The sequence below is a fragment of the Neolamprologus multifasciatus genome, chromosome 23, assembly GCF_963576455.1.
Source record: "Neolamprologus multifasciatus chromosome 23, fNeoMul1.2, whole genome shotgun sequence".
Classification (NCBI taxonomy): domain Eukaryota; kingdom Metazoa; phylum Chordata; class Actinopteri; order Cichliformes; family Cichlidae; genus Neolamprologus; species Neolamprologus multifasciatus.
In genome coordinates, this window is record NC_140460.1 from 24,539,187 (window position 1) to 24,556,888 (window position 17,702).

At 41.2% G+C, this 17,702-nt stretch overlaps 1 protein-coding gene across 1 annotated transcript; it reads right to left on the reverse strand.

The window, feature by feature from the left end:
- Positions 1-2,855: 2,855 nt before the first annotated feature.
- Positions 2,856-10,976, reverse strand: LOC146491654 (uncharacterized). Its single transcript, XM_085151929.1, has 2 exons — positions 10,581-10,976; positions 2,856-6,017 (listed from the first exon to the last, which is right to left on the reverse strand). Exon 2 carries the CDS (start codon positions 6,006-6,008, stop codon positions 4,941-4,943), a length of 1,068 nt encoding a protein of 355 aa, XP_085008055.1. The 5' UTR covers positions 6,009-6,017; positions 10,581-10,976; the 3' UTR covers positions 2,856-4,940.
- Positions 10,977-17,702: the final 6,726 nt, after the last annotated feature.

Genomic DNA, 17,702 nt, shown 5'->3' on the forward strand with positions numbered 1-17,702 from the left:
AGTAAATAACGTCTCATGTCACACAGTCATTTTCAGAGCAGTAAAAATCTGTACCTGAGGAGCTGTAGTCATACACACTCATGATTATTGATTTAAAGAACAAACGACACACATTCACTGCAGCTTTTTAAGAAGTGGGTTGGTTTTTTGTTTTTGTTTTTTTTGTACAAGGGGTTCCTTGAACTTTAAATGTGATTGGATGAATGGAGATGGAGGTGATGGGAAAACAGAGCTGCAGGAGAGGGATTTGGACCCAGAGCAAGCATCAGTCTCAGGTGCTGAACACAAAAAACCACTCATGAAGTGTGCAGGGCACAATTTTAGGAACTGCATCCAGACAGAATGAGGCTACCTTCATCTACTGTTAACTCTAGGTGGCCACTGACTATATTCCTGATTAGGGATGGGTATCGTTTAGGTTTTATCTGATACCGGTGCCAAACCGGTACTTTTGAAACGGTGCCGGTGCTTAAACGGTGCTCGAACCGGTGCTTAAAGAATGGAGAACACAAAATTGGTCCAAAAACCTCTCATGTTCAGCTGTTTTTTTTGTAAAAAGATAACAATGTTAGCCTTTTCTGCAGCTATAGGGCATATATGGTATCACTCTTGGCTGGAAGCAGTGCTTAAACAATGGAAAAAACAAAAACTTTGTCCAAAAACCTCTCATGTTTAACTGTTTTCCACTTTTTCTTTGGTCATTTTAGCCTTTTTGGCCAGGGTGAAGGGAGTATCTGCCATCAAACAAGAAGACAGCCGCATGTAACTATGATGATGTTTGCTAGTTCACCTTACATGCATTAATGTAATAAGCGGTTAGCCTACTCAACGTAAATTATACACGAACAACATTAAGCTACTCACGCAGAGAAGAACGGCTGCTGCTGCCATCATCATCCTCATCATTTCTGCTACACTGGCAGGATAGGGGCCAGGACTCTACTCTTTGGGTTTTTGGGGGATGTTGCTAACTCTGGGTCCGATAACAGGCACCACACCTGCAGTAGATGCGCTCGGTGTGAGGTCTCGCAGCAAGCTATCAAATACGGCGCATTTTTCGGCTTTTAAAAAAAACGCTATGCGTCGCCAGGTGTTTCATCGGATTTCAGGTGTTACCTCCTTTCCACAGTATCAGCTTAAAGCACTTGTTGCAGGCTGCTGAGTTTGCATCTTTTGCTGTGAAGTACAGCCAGACTTTTGACCGCTTCGCCTTGGGCATTTTTAAGCTGTAGCTCTGCTCTAAAAGAAAGTACGTACCTGGACCCGCCTACTATCCCCGGAAACGTAAAATGATTGGCTAGAATTCAAAGTGTATCACATCTCAGGAAAAAAAAAGCACCGAAATAAAGCACCGACATGTGCGCTGCTTTTCGGTCTGGTTACTACCGTTTATGACAAAAATACCTGTATGTGCATGAATATGTTAAGAAGCATATTTGATTGTTTGTTCTACTTTTGTAAATTTATTTATACAGTAAAACTGTTAATTTTCATTTGTTGCCTCAAGGCAACACTGCGCAGTTAGCCCAATTTTTTTTCAGGCAATATAATGCATTTGCATATGAGTGTAGAGATGTGTTTGTGTGCATTTATATGATCATAGTCAATGTTTTTTACTTTACAATCTACTCATAATTACAGGACATGGATGTAAAAACCTTTTATGCAAGGAAACCAAGGGAATGTGCACTTTCTGTCCTCGGAAAGTGAGGACAGTGAGCTTTCAGGGAGTGACATTGAAGTAGAGGAGTGGATCCCTGAATGAGGTTTGGGGGATACTTAGGAGCTCAGGGGTCAGTTGGTAAAGTAACTGTGTCTGTGTGTGTGTTAGTGCCTACATAGCAAGCAGGTCTGGCCAGGATCTGGTATCAATGAGGCACTGCTGGCCGACTTCTGGCATGATAAGACGTATGTCATCAGGCCTGGCATAGATGGCACTGTCTATGTGATGGCATGCCATATCTGTCTTGATTGTGGCTTGGTCTACAGTAAACAGGTCTGGCCCAGATCTGGCATCAAGCTGGCACTTCTGACTGTGTCTGCCAACCAGATGTGTGCCAGGTCTGGCAATGACGCCACTGTTTATGTGATGGCATACCATATCTCAGGTGGTAGAGCAGGTTACAAACTGATTGGAAGGTTAGTGGTTTGATCCCTGGCTCCTCCAGTCTGCATGTCAAGAGTGTGAATGTTTATGAATGTAGTTAGGAAGCACTCAGTTAAGCAAAAGTGGGTGAATGTGGCATGTTGTATAGAGCAGTTTGAGTAATCTGGGAGAGTAGAAAAGCGCTATATAAAACTCAGTCCATTCACTGTCTGAACAGAGTTTCGGCATGTTACTTTTGCACTGTTTTCCATGTTCTGGCACATGTTGTTATTTCATGGCTTGATTAAGGTACACATTGCTGACATCTGGGGCCAGAGCTGAAACCATTCTGGGCCAGCACAGGACCACCAGTGTGTCTGAAACTGGCCTTGTGTTGGCCCATGTGTGGGCCACCTCTGGCAAACCAGGTCTGGGCCACCAAAGAGCCGTCATTCTTTGCAGTATGTGGGCCATGTGTAGGCACATTGTGTGGGCCAGATCCGTGCCATACCAATTTTGCTGTGTGTGTGTGTGTGTGTGTGTGGATGTGCATTACTTTTTTGTAATGGAATTGCATTGTTGTGGGGACACAAATTTGTTTACACACTCCCATTGTGAGGTCTCGCCTACTTTATGGGGACCAATTGCAAGGTAAATCATTTAATTTTAGGGTGAAGGCTTGAGTCAGGGTTAGGGTAAGGTTCAGGCAGGGACTTGTGATGGGTAGAGTCAGGATAAATCTCCAGGAAATGAATGTAAGTTAATGTAATGTCCCCAAACGTGATGGAAACACAACGTGTGTGTGTGTGTGTGTGTGTGTGTGTGTGTGTGTGTGTGTGTCGCCTTGAGGCAACTTTTGTTGTGATTTGGCGCTATATAAATAAAATTGAATTGAATTGAAAGTGTGTGTGTGTGTGCGCGCGCACGCGTGCATGGGGTTAGGGTCAAATGTTGGATGTATTTTGGTGTTTTATTGTTCTGTGAAATGTTTACATAGTTTATTTGTTGTTTATTTATTTGTTCATCCTTGTTGTACTAATACAACTTATTATAGAATAACTTGACATTTTACTACCCTTGTCGCACAGTGTTGCCTTGAAGAAACAAACCAATATCTGTTTTGGGGGGGGCACGGTGTCAAATTTTATGATTGATATATTATTAGGGACCCTAAAGCTCCCAACAAAATAGGGAGAAATATTTTTTTCCCAAAAAATTAAAAAGTCATGCAGTAGAGGGTTAACTAGAGTAGGAAAGCAGTATATGACTACCAGTCCATTTACCATCTGAGCTGATGGGAATGAAGGCAACAACCAACAGGTTGTCTGGAGGATGTCTCAAATTGCCTACTTGAAATTTAATGCAACTAAACAAATGGCAAAGGGCATGCCTCTTTGAAGAAAGGTTGATTGACTGGTACTTAAATAGTGCTTTTCTACTCTATTTGGGCAGTCAAAGTGTTTTCTTAGTGAAAGCCTCATTCATGCATTCACACATGCGCTAAGCTAACAGTCAAATAGGTGCACTTCAGAGTTCAGCATCTTACCCGACATCTACTTCAACATGCAGAAAAGATAGACTGTAATGGATTATCTCTAATACAGCTGTCAGTCAACTGGACCTTTTGATTGTGCTTATGCTGTTGGTGCCTTTTGGAGCATTTTAATGCAATGATCTATTATAAGCTAACTGAATGGATAAACACATGGGTTTGCTAATCTCAGCAGATAATGGCTGTTCAGTACTTACAATTGCTAAATGGTTGTGGAAATCACTTCTGTTCTCTGTGTGTCGGCAGGCTTACCCACTGGCTGGTTTTTGTATAAATCTATCCTTGAGGTGGTTCCCTCTTATCTGTGTGCATGTGTAATCAGCAACCTTCCCTTCAGTCATAACAGACATGCTTTAAAGGGCGTTTTGGGAGTTTTTCTGGGAGGGAACCCTCCAAAGCTGTGAGGAGACCGTGGGGAAGATCCAGAACATTACTTGTTTCAGATCATCAAATACATTTAAATAATTGACAAAGATAATCCAAGTATGAGCATCTACCCCCCCCCCCCCCCACACACACACACACACACACCCAAGTTGACTCTGAGTAACCACATTTTTTTGGAAGGCTGAATTCAATGTCACTAGTTACACCCAGACCTGATTACGACCACACCTGCTGAATCAAGAAAATAAAATAGAACCTGATTTCAATATTCTCAAAAAGAAACACATTATGTCATGATCTAAAGAAACAGCTGACAATCAAAGTCACTGACATCTATCAGTCTGGAAAGGGTTAGAAAAAGAACAAAAACAAACCTACACAGCATTTCATAAAAACAACATCATAGCAACAGTCAAACATGGTGGTGGTAGTGTGATGGTCTGGAGTTGCTTCGCTGCCTCAGGACGACTTGCTGTAACTGATGGAACCACAAATTCTGCTCTCTACCAGAAAATCCTGAAGGAGGATGTCCGACCATCAGTTCATGCCCTGAAATCCTCAGTTAAAAACAGCATTTTATATCTACTCAGGTTTTCTTTGTCTAAAATTAAGATTTGTTTTCTCATCTGAAATATGTAAGTTAAAATGTCAGGAGATCCAGAGCACAGATCCAGATTTGTTGTGACCACAACCCAACTTCACATAAGTAGAATGCAATGAATGGATGGATGGATACAATCCCTTCTTGGCCAAGTCACTTTTGAAATACAGGTTTTTAATCTCACTGAGGCTTCTATCTGGACTTTTTAAACTCCACTTCTAGTCTAGTTATGAGCACTCTTGGTTAAAAATACTTCCTGACTACAGCGTGAGAAAAGAAAGAGTGATATATTTAAGTCAGAAACAGAAGTTGCTTCAGTAGTCTGACTCGTCTGAAAAGTCTCCCTGCTGCGTCCAGTGGAATCCCTTCTTCTTCCTCCTCCTCCTCTTTCTCTCACCCATCAGCATGGCAGCCAGCAGGGTGATGATGACGGTGATGGTTATGATGAGCACAGTGACCGTCTCAGCAATGCACAGCTCATCATCCACGTTTATCAGAAGGTAGCCCTGGAGGTCAGGTGGCGAACTGCATGTCAGGTTGTAGTAGTCATCCAGGAAGAGCCGCTGGATGCTGCGCAGCTTCCGGAAAACTCTCTGCAGGTCACAGTCGCAGTTCCAGGGGTTCCCCTCCAGCAGGAGGTGGGTGCTGTAGGTGTGGATGCTCAGGAAAGTCTTGAAGCAGATGGTGGTCAGCTGGTTCTTGGCAATGTTGAGTAACGTCAAGCTGGCAAGTGGCTTGAAGACACCAGTCTCCACCTCACTGATCTGGTTTCCGGCCAGGTTGAGGACTTCGAGGGAGCGCAGCATGGAGAAAGTTCCACTCCTCAGAGACGTCAGCTGGTTGTCCTGCAGGTGGAGCTGTCGGAGGAGGCTCATTGAGGAAAACGACCTCATCTGAATGGTCTGGATGCTGTTGTTGGTCAGGTTTAATCGTTGGATGCTGTCCAGGTGCCGGAAGGTCCGGCTGCCCAGGGTGGTCAGTCGGTTGTGGGACAGCTGCAGCTCCCGCAGTGAGGCTAGGCCAATGGAGAATCCCTCAGAGAGAGTGGTGATCTGGTTCCAGCTCAGATCCAGCTTCTGGAGGAACTCCAGCTGTGAGAAGGCACCATCCTCCACCACGCTGATGTTGTTGTTCTGCAGCAGGAGTACCCGTAGTTTGCGGGTGGTGTTGAAGGTGCGCTCGGGGATGATGGAGATCCAGTTGTCAGACAGGTCGAGGAGTTCAGTGATAGGAGGCACTCGGCTGGGGAGCCGTGTGAAGGAAGCCCTTGAGCATATGGTGAACTTGAGGTCTCCACGACAGTCACAGCCCGTCTCACACCCAGAGCTGTGAGATCTGCAGGATGCCTCCGTCACCAGCAGGAGGAGCAAAACCAGCTTCATGATGGCTCTCTGAAACAACAAGGAAGGATTTTACCACTCAGTGACCTCTTTCAGGACTGTGACATGGATACACAAATCTCATACTGTGCAGGAAATATATATAGATTTAGTTTGAAGATTTGTGATTGTAGTGATTAGAAGAGGAAAAAAATGAAGCATTATGTTTCAACTATGTTTTCAACTTTTTACATTTTGAACAAAGAGTAACCCTTTAAACTCTTTTGACTATTTTTCTTTGCAGAATTGGTAGGGTTCATTTAAATTGGTTGGTTTCCAGTCATGGTCCTGGCTTTTATGCATCATCCGCTTTGGCTTTGGCAAGGCCAGTCCAGAAGTTTGATGTGAGGCTGCTTTATCCATACCAAAACCAGTTTTGATGCTTGTTTGGTATCATAGTCCTGTTGGAACACCCAACTGTGTCCAAGTTTCAACTGTCAGGCTGTTGATTTGAGGTGAAGTTGAAGAATTTGGAGCTAGTCCTCTATTATATTATTATATTATTCCATGAAATTTGTTCAACGTACATTGTACCAGTACCACTGATAGCAAAACAACCCCAGAGCATCATGATATCACCACCATGCTTGACAGCTGGTGTAGTGTTCCTAGGTTTCAAAGTCTCACCTTTACTCCTCTAAACATACTTGTGGTCATTGTGGCCTAAATCAGCGGTCCTCAGCCCCCGGGCCACGGACCGGTACCGGTCGTTTGGTACTGGACCGTGAGAGTTGAGATGTGAAATGTATGGTTTTTATGGTTTTTATCGTTAACTCGGTTTCCCTGGGTCTTTTCCAGTGTTGTAGTTGTGTGGCTTATTTTGAAAGAAATTACGCATTACCATAGCGACCAGAGAGCATTAAGGGGCAGAGAGGAGGAGATTACTCTCAATGTTGTCGGCACTGCTAATAAAGTTACACAATTACACAGTGAATTCGCGTATTATTATTAAATGTACAAAATACCACAGTTTTTGTCTTGGTCGTATCATTTTATTTGGTTGTATTTATCCGCAACAATACTGTGTGACATTATACTGGTCCGTGGTGCAAAAAAGGTTGGGGACCGCTGGCCTAAATAGCTCAATCTTTGTCTCGTCTGACCTTAAAGCCTTAGGTGAGTGTATGTATATATTTGAGCCTGTGTGGATTAGAGGAAATCCAATATAAATTCAAAGTTGTGCAGCCAATTCTTGTTTTTTAAAGTTATTAAAAATGTATCCTGTACAATCAGTCCACGCCTGAAAAAGACAGTTCAAAGAAATCATTATAATACCAAAATTACAGTTACATTCTTGCCCATAAGGAGCAGATGTAAATTTCTGACTACAGCTGTATATTTCTGTGTTTCTGATGAATTGACATTTTTATAACTGAGAAAAACAACCAAACAAACAGATAGCTTGAGATCTCTACCTGTAAATGCTGTTGCCTTCATTTGTTCTTGAATGTTCAGTGAGTTAGACCTGAATCTTCATTGTTTTTATAAAAGTTGTAAATGCTGACTAAAACAACTGTGGGAAAAAAATAATCCTTTTTTTTTTTCATTACAGGAGCTCCTAAACTAATCTTGTGACCCTGTGTGGGAGCTCGACTTCAAAGTATAAATCCACTAATCTACAAATGACAGCTTTCAGCAGGACTTCTTTACAGCACTGAGAATTTAAAATTTTCATAAAGACATATGCAGTACTATCTGTGATGAGATAAATCAGAAATCCAGCCTAAAAGGCTAAGAGAGAGATCCACTATACCTTGATGAGACTGCAAACTTTTTAAGATTTTCTCATTTAAATTCATTCAAACTCATTTAAATATCCTCCAATCTGATCTATGATCAGAAATGGGTCAGGGAAAATATTCATTTATTGTAAAAAACAGCAGTCAGATTTAACTAATCATCCATTTACAAAACAGATGTTAAAAAATCCGAGATTTTTCCCCCACATTCAATCACAGCTCTGCCATTCAACCAGTGTTTAAATGAACATCCATTTAAACACCACTGGGTGTTAAAACCAAATCAGACAACTCTAACAGAAACAACAAACCCTTTAATAACTGTCCAAATAGACAGACCACCTTTGCCATAAAGAGGTTGCACAGGAGTAACAACGATGGGGGAAAGGAGATGATGAGGCAACACATGGGGGAAAAAAACATGAACATTTACAGGCGACAAAGAGGAGGACAGGACTATTTATACACCGAGGGCTGATTGAGGAATCACTCAGACAAAAGAAGTAAATATAGCACAGGTTCCAAAAAACTCTAACCCTCAAAGTAAAACAGGAACTAGTCAGAGACAAAAAGAGTTGCTTCAACTATGAAGACATACACAAGAGGACTGGAGGACAAAGGCATCAAGCGTATGAGACACTAGAAGAAAAAGGTCAACTTTACACGCAGTTAGAACTTCACTAATACAGAAAGTAATGCTCAGTAAAACCTAAACTGAAACGCAGACTCACTTAAAAAAAACACCCTGAATTATGCCCCACTCTCATTAGTCTGCAAAGCCAGATTGGGTCGTGCCTGGTCTAATCTGTCACATTGCGTCAGAGATCATTTAAATAATAGCTGCTGCAGCTCTACAGAGTTAAAGAGATGCTGTAATTACACATTTTAGAAGGTTTAGTTATACTGAAGCTATTTTTTTTTATTATTTAATAATGCATACTGGACGTCTGAAGCCTAAGAGGTTTTTTATCTTTTAAAATGTTCAGTAGTTTTGATTTAATTTAATTATTAATATATTTTTTCACTTTTGCTTCTTGGTTGCAGTGTTATATATTATTTTGCAATGTTATTTTTCCTAATATTACAACACTTTTTGTAATTAAAAATATAATGAGAGAAAAAATAAATAACTAAAAGGTTGCTGATTAGTTCTGGAGAAATTTTGCAGTAAAAACACAATTTTTAAGTGAGCTTCTGCCCCCCTAGTGGGTAAAAAATGCACTGCAAGTGGACATTTAGAAGTAATTAAAAGTTAGTACACTAAAAAAAAAATCTAGTTTAACAAATCCAGTGGATATAACAGGAATCTCTTGGTTTTCACTATTTTCCTGAACTTGTTTTGCAGTATTTGAATGAGAAATATGTGCAGTGATTTATTTAGCCTTCAGACATAGTTCTCCATTTTGACAAGATGTTCAAGATATCAGCTTCTTCTCCCTGTTTCCCTCGTTAAGCATGGCTTCCTTCCACTAACACCATCTCTGAGGCTTCAGTGAACAGTGGATGAAGGTCCAGGTGCATCTCTCAGGTCCTGCTTGTTTTGTATGTCTCAAGGACAAGACTTTCAGATACGGTAGATAGTTTTCTTTAGACCTGAGACTTGTTCTTTTGTTATCCACTTTTGCAGTTTCCTCAGATTTTTTAAGGTCAGACTGCACACCATGCAAGTTTTCAGCTAAAAGCTCTCTGAGAATCACCTTGTTGGTACAAAAATAATATTTTACTTCTGTCAAAATTCAATTAAAGAAATGGGAAAAAATTATGTTTTTAACAAACAAATAAAAAAAACATTCCTCCAATAACAGTCAGTTACAAGGACTGAAGTAAAAGTGAATGAAAAAACATCCGATGTACAACATAAAACTGTAAAAACCATCAGAGAACTTTTGCTCAAGACCACTTTAAAAAATGACAACAAAGTCTGGCTGCTTGGAAGCAAAATGCAAAGACATGACAAGCTGTGGCTGTCGGGAGGCTAAAGTGAAGCTGTTGATGGAGAATCACCATAATTAAACTAATTGACAAAAATATTTATCATAAAAAAAAAAACATGGAAAAAATGTGATTGAAGAGAGTTGTGATTAAAGGATTTTGGGAGTTTTCCAAGAAAGATTTCCAGGAAATAGGCTGCTGACTGTGGAACTGAAAACTATTCAAACATCTGCCTGCAGGTGCAAAACACAGAGTAAAAAAAACAAAAGTCCTTTTGTGCAAACTGTCAGACTTTGTAAAGCCATCAGGGGGCCGGACTGATTCGTCATAATTTAGTAAAAGCTGCAGCGTCTCTGCACTACTCATCTGAAATGGACAAACGTAAATTCAGACTTCATGTCAAAAGTAGTCTGATAGATTTTAATAACAACAGAATTTGAACATAAATCCTATAGAATAGAGCACCGAGAGGTTTAACAACAGCATGTTATAATACCAGAGAAGCATCACTGCTCTCCTGTGTCACCAAAACTGATTTTGTTGATAAAAACAAAAAAACAAATAATCATTTATTCATTAAAAAAAATGGAGTTTATTGATTACAGATGTGGGAATGAATAAAGTTCATCTGAGTATAGAAAACTGGATGCAGCGAGAAAGCAAAATCACATACATGACTCGAGCACTCTCACAGTTTTAAAAAAGGATCCCCATCAGGGCGACGGCAGTAAAAACATCAATTAAATGAAACAAATGCTCAGCAGACTCATTCACTATGTTGTCCTCTAATAAAATTATACCTGAACATGAGAAATAAGAAGAATGAGGAGCAGATGCAGCCTGTGAGATAAAAACCTCCAAAAAGTCTGTGTTGTCTGACCGTAACAGAAAGGTTTCATCTTACCAGCAGCTGCTGCTCCTGCCTGCCCCTCCGTCCGTCTGTCTACCTGCTGACAGTCGTCAACATCCAGCCAGCAGCAGGTGGAGAGTGGACGTGATGGAGCAGAGGGAGGGGCGGGTCTTCACGGTCTGGAGAACCCGGCGAGCGACAACACAAAGACAGAGTGATGGAAAGAAACACAGAGAGGGAGGGAGAGGAGGCAGGACTCGTCAATTATTCACCACACAGCGCTGTTGGTGTGCTGTTGTTGTGTGGTGTGGGTGTGGGTTAGGAGATGGGAGCTTTAAGAGATTGAAGCCAAACTGGGCCACAGAGCAGAGAATTAGGAGGTCTGGACAGATTTGATTGACTGCAGGCGCCGCTGTGTTTATCTCCCCGATGTTCCTGCATGTTTACAGCAGGGTTCGTACACACAGCTGCATTTAAGTGTGGAAAAAAATGGATCATCAAAGAAAAAATGGAAAAAATATGTCTTCAGTTGTAGTATTTATCAGTATAACCACCCTGAGGAGGCGTCGGTGCATCCACATACTGACCATATACCAAATGAAAAGAAAACAACTGAAAATAAACCGAATTAAAAGCAAAAAACTCAAAACTAAATCAATATATAACAAATTTGTTTTCGAGATTTTGAGATCAGATGTTCCATCACAAGAAAGGGTGATTTGTGTGCTTTCATGATCAGCGTCTGTGTCTTTTTAAAAAACTGGATGCAGAGAAAATTGCAAAAACACTCTTTGCGGATTTGCTTTAATTCAGACACACTGGATGATTTTCCAGCATGAACAGCCTGTTTAAGGTCACGTCAAAGCTTCTCAATCTGGTTTAACTCCAGACTTCGACTCATCCACTCCAAAACCTTCATTTTGGTTTTTTGGAGCGATTCAGAGGTCGACTCACTGGTGTGTTTCTGATCATTGTTCTGCTGCAGAACCCAAGTGCTCCTGAGCTTCAGAGCATGAACTGATGGTGGCACATCCTTCTTCAGGATTTTCTGGTAGAGAGCAGAATTCATCGTTCCATCAGTTACAGCAAGTCGTCCTGAAGCAGTCAGCACTCTGGGTTGATTAGGTGTTTTTGGTAAATATGACACCAGCCTTTGTAATCTTTTTGGTCAGCAGTAGTTTTCTCCTTGAACTCTCCCATGAAGGCTATTTTCCCCAGTCTCTGCCTTATTGTGGAATCGTGAACTTTGACCTTAACTGAGGCAAGGCAGGCCTGCAGTCCTTTACGTTTTGTCTTGGGTTGTTTTGTGACCTCCTTGATGAGCCATCAAAGCTCTTGGAGTAATTTTAGTCCGTAGCTTCACCACTGTTTTCAGTTTCTTCTTTGTGTGGATAATGTCCCTCACTGTGGTTCACTGAAGTTCCTGAGCCTTAGAAATGGCTTTGTAACCTTTTCCAGACTGATACATGTCACTGACTTTGTTTCTTAGCTGTTTCTTTAGTTCGTGGCCTGATGTGTTGGTGTTTGAGATCTTTTATCCTGCTTTACTTTGTGAGATAAGCTATTTTTTGGCTTGGGGGTTTCTTTGTAGGCAGCACGGTGGCACGGTGGTTAGCACTGTTGCTGCACAGCAAGAAGGTCCTGCGTTCAATTCCACCATCAGGCCGGGGTCTTTCTGTGTGGAGTTTGCATGTTCTCCCCGTGTTTGCGTGGGTTCCCTCCGGGTACTCCGGCTTCCTCCCACCGTCCAAAGACATGCAGCTTGTGGGGATAGGTAAATTGGAAAATCCAAAATGTCACTAGGTGTGAATGTGCGAGTGAATGTGAGTGCGAATGGTTGTCTGTCCCTGTGTGTTGGCCCTGCGACAGACTGGCGACCTGTCCAGGGTGTACACCGCCTCTCACCCTATGACAGCTAGGATAGGCTCCAGCGCCCCCCGCAACCCTGAAAAGGATAAGCGGAAGTGAATGGATGGATGGTTTCTTTGTCTAATATTAACATATGTTGATGGGTTGAAATATGTACGCTTGATAAATATGCAAAAAAACAAACAAAACCCAACTAAAATGAGAAAAGGGGGAAATACTTTTTCATTCCACTTTGTTAACAGTGCACTATAATTTATATACAATGACTCAGCAGGTTCACTTCAATAGTAACCGGAACTGTACAAAGAGCAGTGCAAACTATCAGCCCCAAACCCAGCAGATCCAATGAACAAAAATAATACAACTTGAGCTCAGGTTTCTCTCTGAAAACAGTAATTCAGGTCAATGAGACAAGGACGAAGGAGCATCAGTGTGTTTTGGTATGAGCGATAACTCCCTCAGGACTCCCAAGATGTCCTGAGGACTGAGACTCGGGTGGAGCAGGAAAAGAGCTGGTTTTATTTTCATTTAAAAGCCAAACAGAGTTTCATGTGGTGTGCATTAACCTCTATCTTGCTAATTTTAATCTGCACAGAGCAACAGTTTGTGGATTTTAAGAGGTTTTATGTAACTTGATAGAGTCACCAGAGGTTGAAACTTCGGAGATGATCGTCTGTTCTTGATGTTATCAAGGTGGATCACGTTTTAAGCTGTGGAGCAGATTATGTTCCAAATGAGACATAATCATGTACCAAACCAGTGACCAATCAGATCTGTGTAAAACAGCGGCACCATTCCTCATAGAGCCCTCAAACCTCAGAGTCCAGAAACGATTACATCAAAAATCTCTGTAGAAACTTCACTCCCGTTTGTTTCCTTCTGAATAAAAACCCAGCATCTTTACCAAGAATTTTACTTGATGATTGTAGCGTTTGACCCAATAAACATACGCTGGAGCGATTATTTTGACAGCAAAACTTTTATTTGGAGATGTGGGTTCATTCACAGCCACTCCCGCTCTCTTTGTGCTGTCACGTCCGCTCTCCCTCCGACTGTCACTGTCAACATAAAAAGACACACAATCAATGTCAGAACCCAGCACACCTGTCGACCCCGCCCCTGCGCCGCCCTGGGAGCTCACTGTGTCACCCCTCCTCTGCAGCTGGCCAGAGACCACACCCACGCCACAATGATCTTATTTAAAATTTCCAGGTAAGTCTACTTTGTGTGGTGTGTGTGTTTTTCTTTTTTTTAAACAGTAGAGATGTGATGCTGTTAAGTGTTTTAAGTCTGTATTTTTTCAGCATGCTTACATATTTATTTAGCAGTAGCAGAAGACCACATTAGATGACACTCCCATTAGCTAAGAACAGGAAACTGAGAGGATCCAACCAAGTACAGTATATATATATATTAGGGGTGCAACGATACACAAAATTCACGGTTCGGTTCAGTTCGATACTTTGGTGTCACGGTTCGATATTTTTTCGATACAAAAAAAAAGTTCATGCCTTTTTAATTTGTCATTTATTAAATTTTCACGGCACATTCTGCACCACATCTCTGGGCGTTCATCATTTGTTTGAAGCCAGCTCACCTCCTGCAACCACTTTTCTGAGAATACACGCTTCTTTTGTGGTTCGGACTCCTTCTGACATTTCTTTGGAGGTGGAGGAACATCACAGTAATTGCTTAAAGGAGCTTCTTCAACATCTTTAAGAGTTCTAAACAAATGTCTGTCCTCCTCCTGAAAATCTTATGTACGCAAACACGCGTTGCAACTTCTTATCTTGTGCAGGTTTTTATTTTGACAGGGAATGCGCACCTGCGGACCACTTATGTGCAGCCCTGGTTATTTAGCTCGTCATATTGCAGCCACAGAAATTCTTTTGTCCATGAAAACATAAAGCTGCTCTTTCTTTTTGCCTTATAGTCTGATTTGTCATAACTTTTCCGTTTTGTGGTAAGCTTTTCTTTGGCTGTCACTTCTTCACCCTGACCTTTCTTATTTGGCTCAGCAGAACTAAAATATATATCCTGCTGCTTTGACACACGCACTCACATAACGTTCAGCGATTCTCTGCGCGATCAACCTCTCACATGTTTAAGCTGCGGGAGATTTCACTTGTCATGTTTGCATAGTAAGCTAATGATTGATAAGACGATGTCAGAGGAATTGGTGCGCAAATTATCATCACTCACCAATCAGTACTGTCGCTCTCTATACACAGTTCAAGCGATTGCAAAGTGAAAGCAAAAAACAAGCGCAAATTCAAACGCGATTTCAATATGTCACATTGACAGTGGCTCACCGATGCCAATGACATAATTACCCAGCTACATTTCAGAAAGAATGCAAAAGCATTGACATAGATTTTTCCTTCCTACGATAGGCCGACGGGCAGGGCAGAGAGATTTTGGTAGCCCGACTGGAAAAATCGCTAGCGATTTTGCGAGCCCTGTATCTGATTGAGGAATCACTCATCTTTGGAAAAGAGAGTTTATTACAGAGAAATGTCTCTTTCCAAAATAAAAGCTCTACTATACGCTTCTTCTGGGCTATATTCTCAGCAGCATATTAAACATATCAGGTCCCCATGAGGAGAATCATGTGCTAACGGCTGTCTAAATGACTCGGGTAAAGTTTGTAGCATGCCTGCTTGTTGTTTTTCTCTGCTTCCACTTGTCTTTGCACTAGGATGATGTCGGCATAAATGTGCAGTCATATTCGTTGTGTTCCCACTAGTGCTGTCAGCGTAAATCTCATTGAAATGACGTTAACGCCACAACACGGAAAATCTCCGTTAACGAGCTACCACGGATCGCCCCGTGCGTGGGGCTGGACGGCCAACACGTTAACGAGCTAACTGCGCTAACACACTAGTTCCCACCCATGTAATTGAGCATTGCTGGCACATCCAACATACTGTTTTACTTTAGTCCACAACACGCTTACCTTCAGGGTCATACTTCACATGAAAACCAAAATAGTTCCAAACGCCAGATCTGAATGAGGGTGGGGGAGGTTCAATGTGCCATGTTGCAAGGAGAGCTTAACTTCTGTCTGGCTAGCTTGCCCTGTGCTCAGTGAATCTGCGTTCGACTACTCCGCCTAGGCTGCACTGTCGAGCACAGATCCACTGAGCGCTCAACGCATCTTCTTCCTCTTCTTCTGACAGCATCGTCAGAAGAAGTTGATAAAATAAATTAAAAATTTTGTATTGTTCATACATATGCGTACCGAACCGAAAGCACTGTATGAACGGTTCAATATCGATACGAGTAACACCCCTAATATATATATATATATATATATATATATATATATATATATATATATATATATATATATACACTTTTTATTTATGAAAATACAACAACGACTACGTCTGTGATCACTGTTAAATCTCCTTTAAATCTAATTCTGCTATCAGTACTTCCTCTGTTCCCAGTACACAGTACTACCAGTACCAACACTCCTTTCACCTATATTGAATTTACTTTTACTTCCTCCTTCTCTCACAAATGTGTCCAGCTGATTGGGTGTCTGTGTTAACAGCTGTCAGACTATCATGGAGCAGGAGGATTACAGTAAGACAGAAACCCTGACAGTGGAAGATGAAGATAATCCCTGAGGAGGAGGATTACCTTTATATTCTTTCCCTGCTGCTGCTGCTGCAGAGAGGAACATTAAAGTCGCTCTTTATTTCACTAAACAATTTAGTTTGATTATCAATATTTTTCCCTAGCTGCTGTGCTCATTTTTCATTATTCTCTCTTTTTTTGGTAAATTGCTTTCAAACGGTTTTACAGCCATAATTTCTTTACACTGTATTCATTATTTGCATCAGAAGCTGTAAGTGAAACACGCTGTGATATTTACTGTAGGCTGTGAGCAGAGCTGGTGTAGTTTCTGCTGCTGGCCACCGGAGGGCGAAGCAGGTCTGTTAGAAAAGGATGAGACCGCAGGTGGAGCAGCAGCACGAGTAATAATGGTTCTCAAACTGTGGCTTTTACTTCAATAAAACTAAAATTGGATCCTTTTTTAATTTTTAATGATAATTTTATTGATCATGATGAAAACTGTGGGCTGGTGGGAGTGAACGTTTTTGGCTTTGAGTTTGAGGACCACAGGTTTAGATCAAGCATCAGCCTCTGGGGATGAAAATTAGAAGAAGCTGACAAAAGTTGCAGTTTCACTAATCACCACCTGGGGTTCATTAGTAAACAAACATTTTTACAGCCCAATGTGAACATTTGTTTTGGCCTCTATTGATAGCTTTATTGAAACTCTTTCTTACTTAGGACCGATTAGCAGATATGTGTACTTGCATGATCTTCTCATTTACTTGAAGGATGTGGCTTTCTTGGATAACTCTGTTGAACTGTGTTCAATCGTCAAGTGTGATAATGTCCAGCTCCAAGAAAACCAACCTGATGGTGTTCAAATCTGATCTTTTATACAAAGAGCAGGTCAGCTGATCACATCATGTGCACTAAGAAAACCTACTGGAGCTCATATTAGAAATTATTGTGAGTTATGATTCTTTTCCCTGAGCTGAGCCTGTATTTCATCCACCTGATGAATCCCACTGTAACCCCTGACTGAAGGCTATTTACCTTTTATGTGTGAAGGTAAGGTCACCCTCTACAATATAGGCAGCAGAAAATAGTTATTTTTTAAATTCGCTTTCGCTGCTTATGTCCTACATAACAGATCAAACTGAGTACACTTATTAGAGTTAGAATTTAAATTTGAAATATTTTTATCCTCATTTATTAATATTATTTTATTATTATATTAATACAGCACAAGGTTCAGTTAACTTAACAAAAATGGTTATTAGACTACTTTTTACTTTCTTACTTTGAGGACATTTCAGAACCTGTACTTTTTCACCTTTACTCGAATAAAAATATTTGCTTGAGTATTTTTTAACACAGGTATCTGTACTTCTATTTAAATAAAGAAAGTCTCTAATTTTAGCCACCTCTGGCTGGGAATGGGAATAGTAGTTGTAGCACAAATATGGCAGCCTCAGCAATGAATCAAGTCTGTTTTAGTTGATGCCTAAGAAGACTAAAACCAAACCACTTCTTCTTTGAAGGAAACACCAAACCAGCGTTCTTAATGTCCTCAGCCTGCAGCACATGATGGACCTGAATGATGAGTTCACCAAAGCCACAGAGCAGAACAAAGACTGCTGCTGAAATCTGTCCTCTGAGGCGGTGCCATCGTCCACCTGTGAGACGAGGTGAGTACTTATTAATCCTTTTAAAAATGCCTGCTTCCAGCTGTGGAAAGAG

Bases quoted from the DNA above. Each gene is read 5' to 3' on its own strand.
- LOC146491654 (XM_085151929.1), bottom strand. From the start codon at position 6,008: ATGAAGCTGGTTTTGCTCCTCCTGCTGGTGACGGAGGCATCCTGCAGA.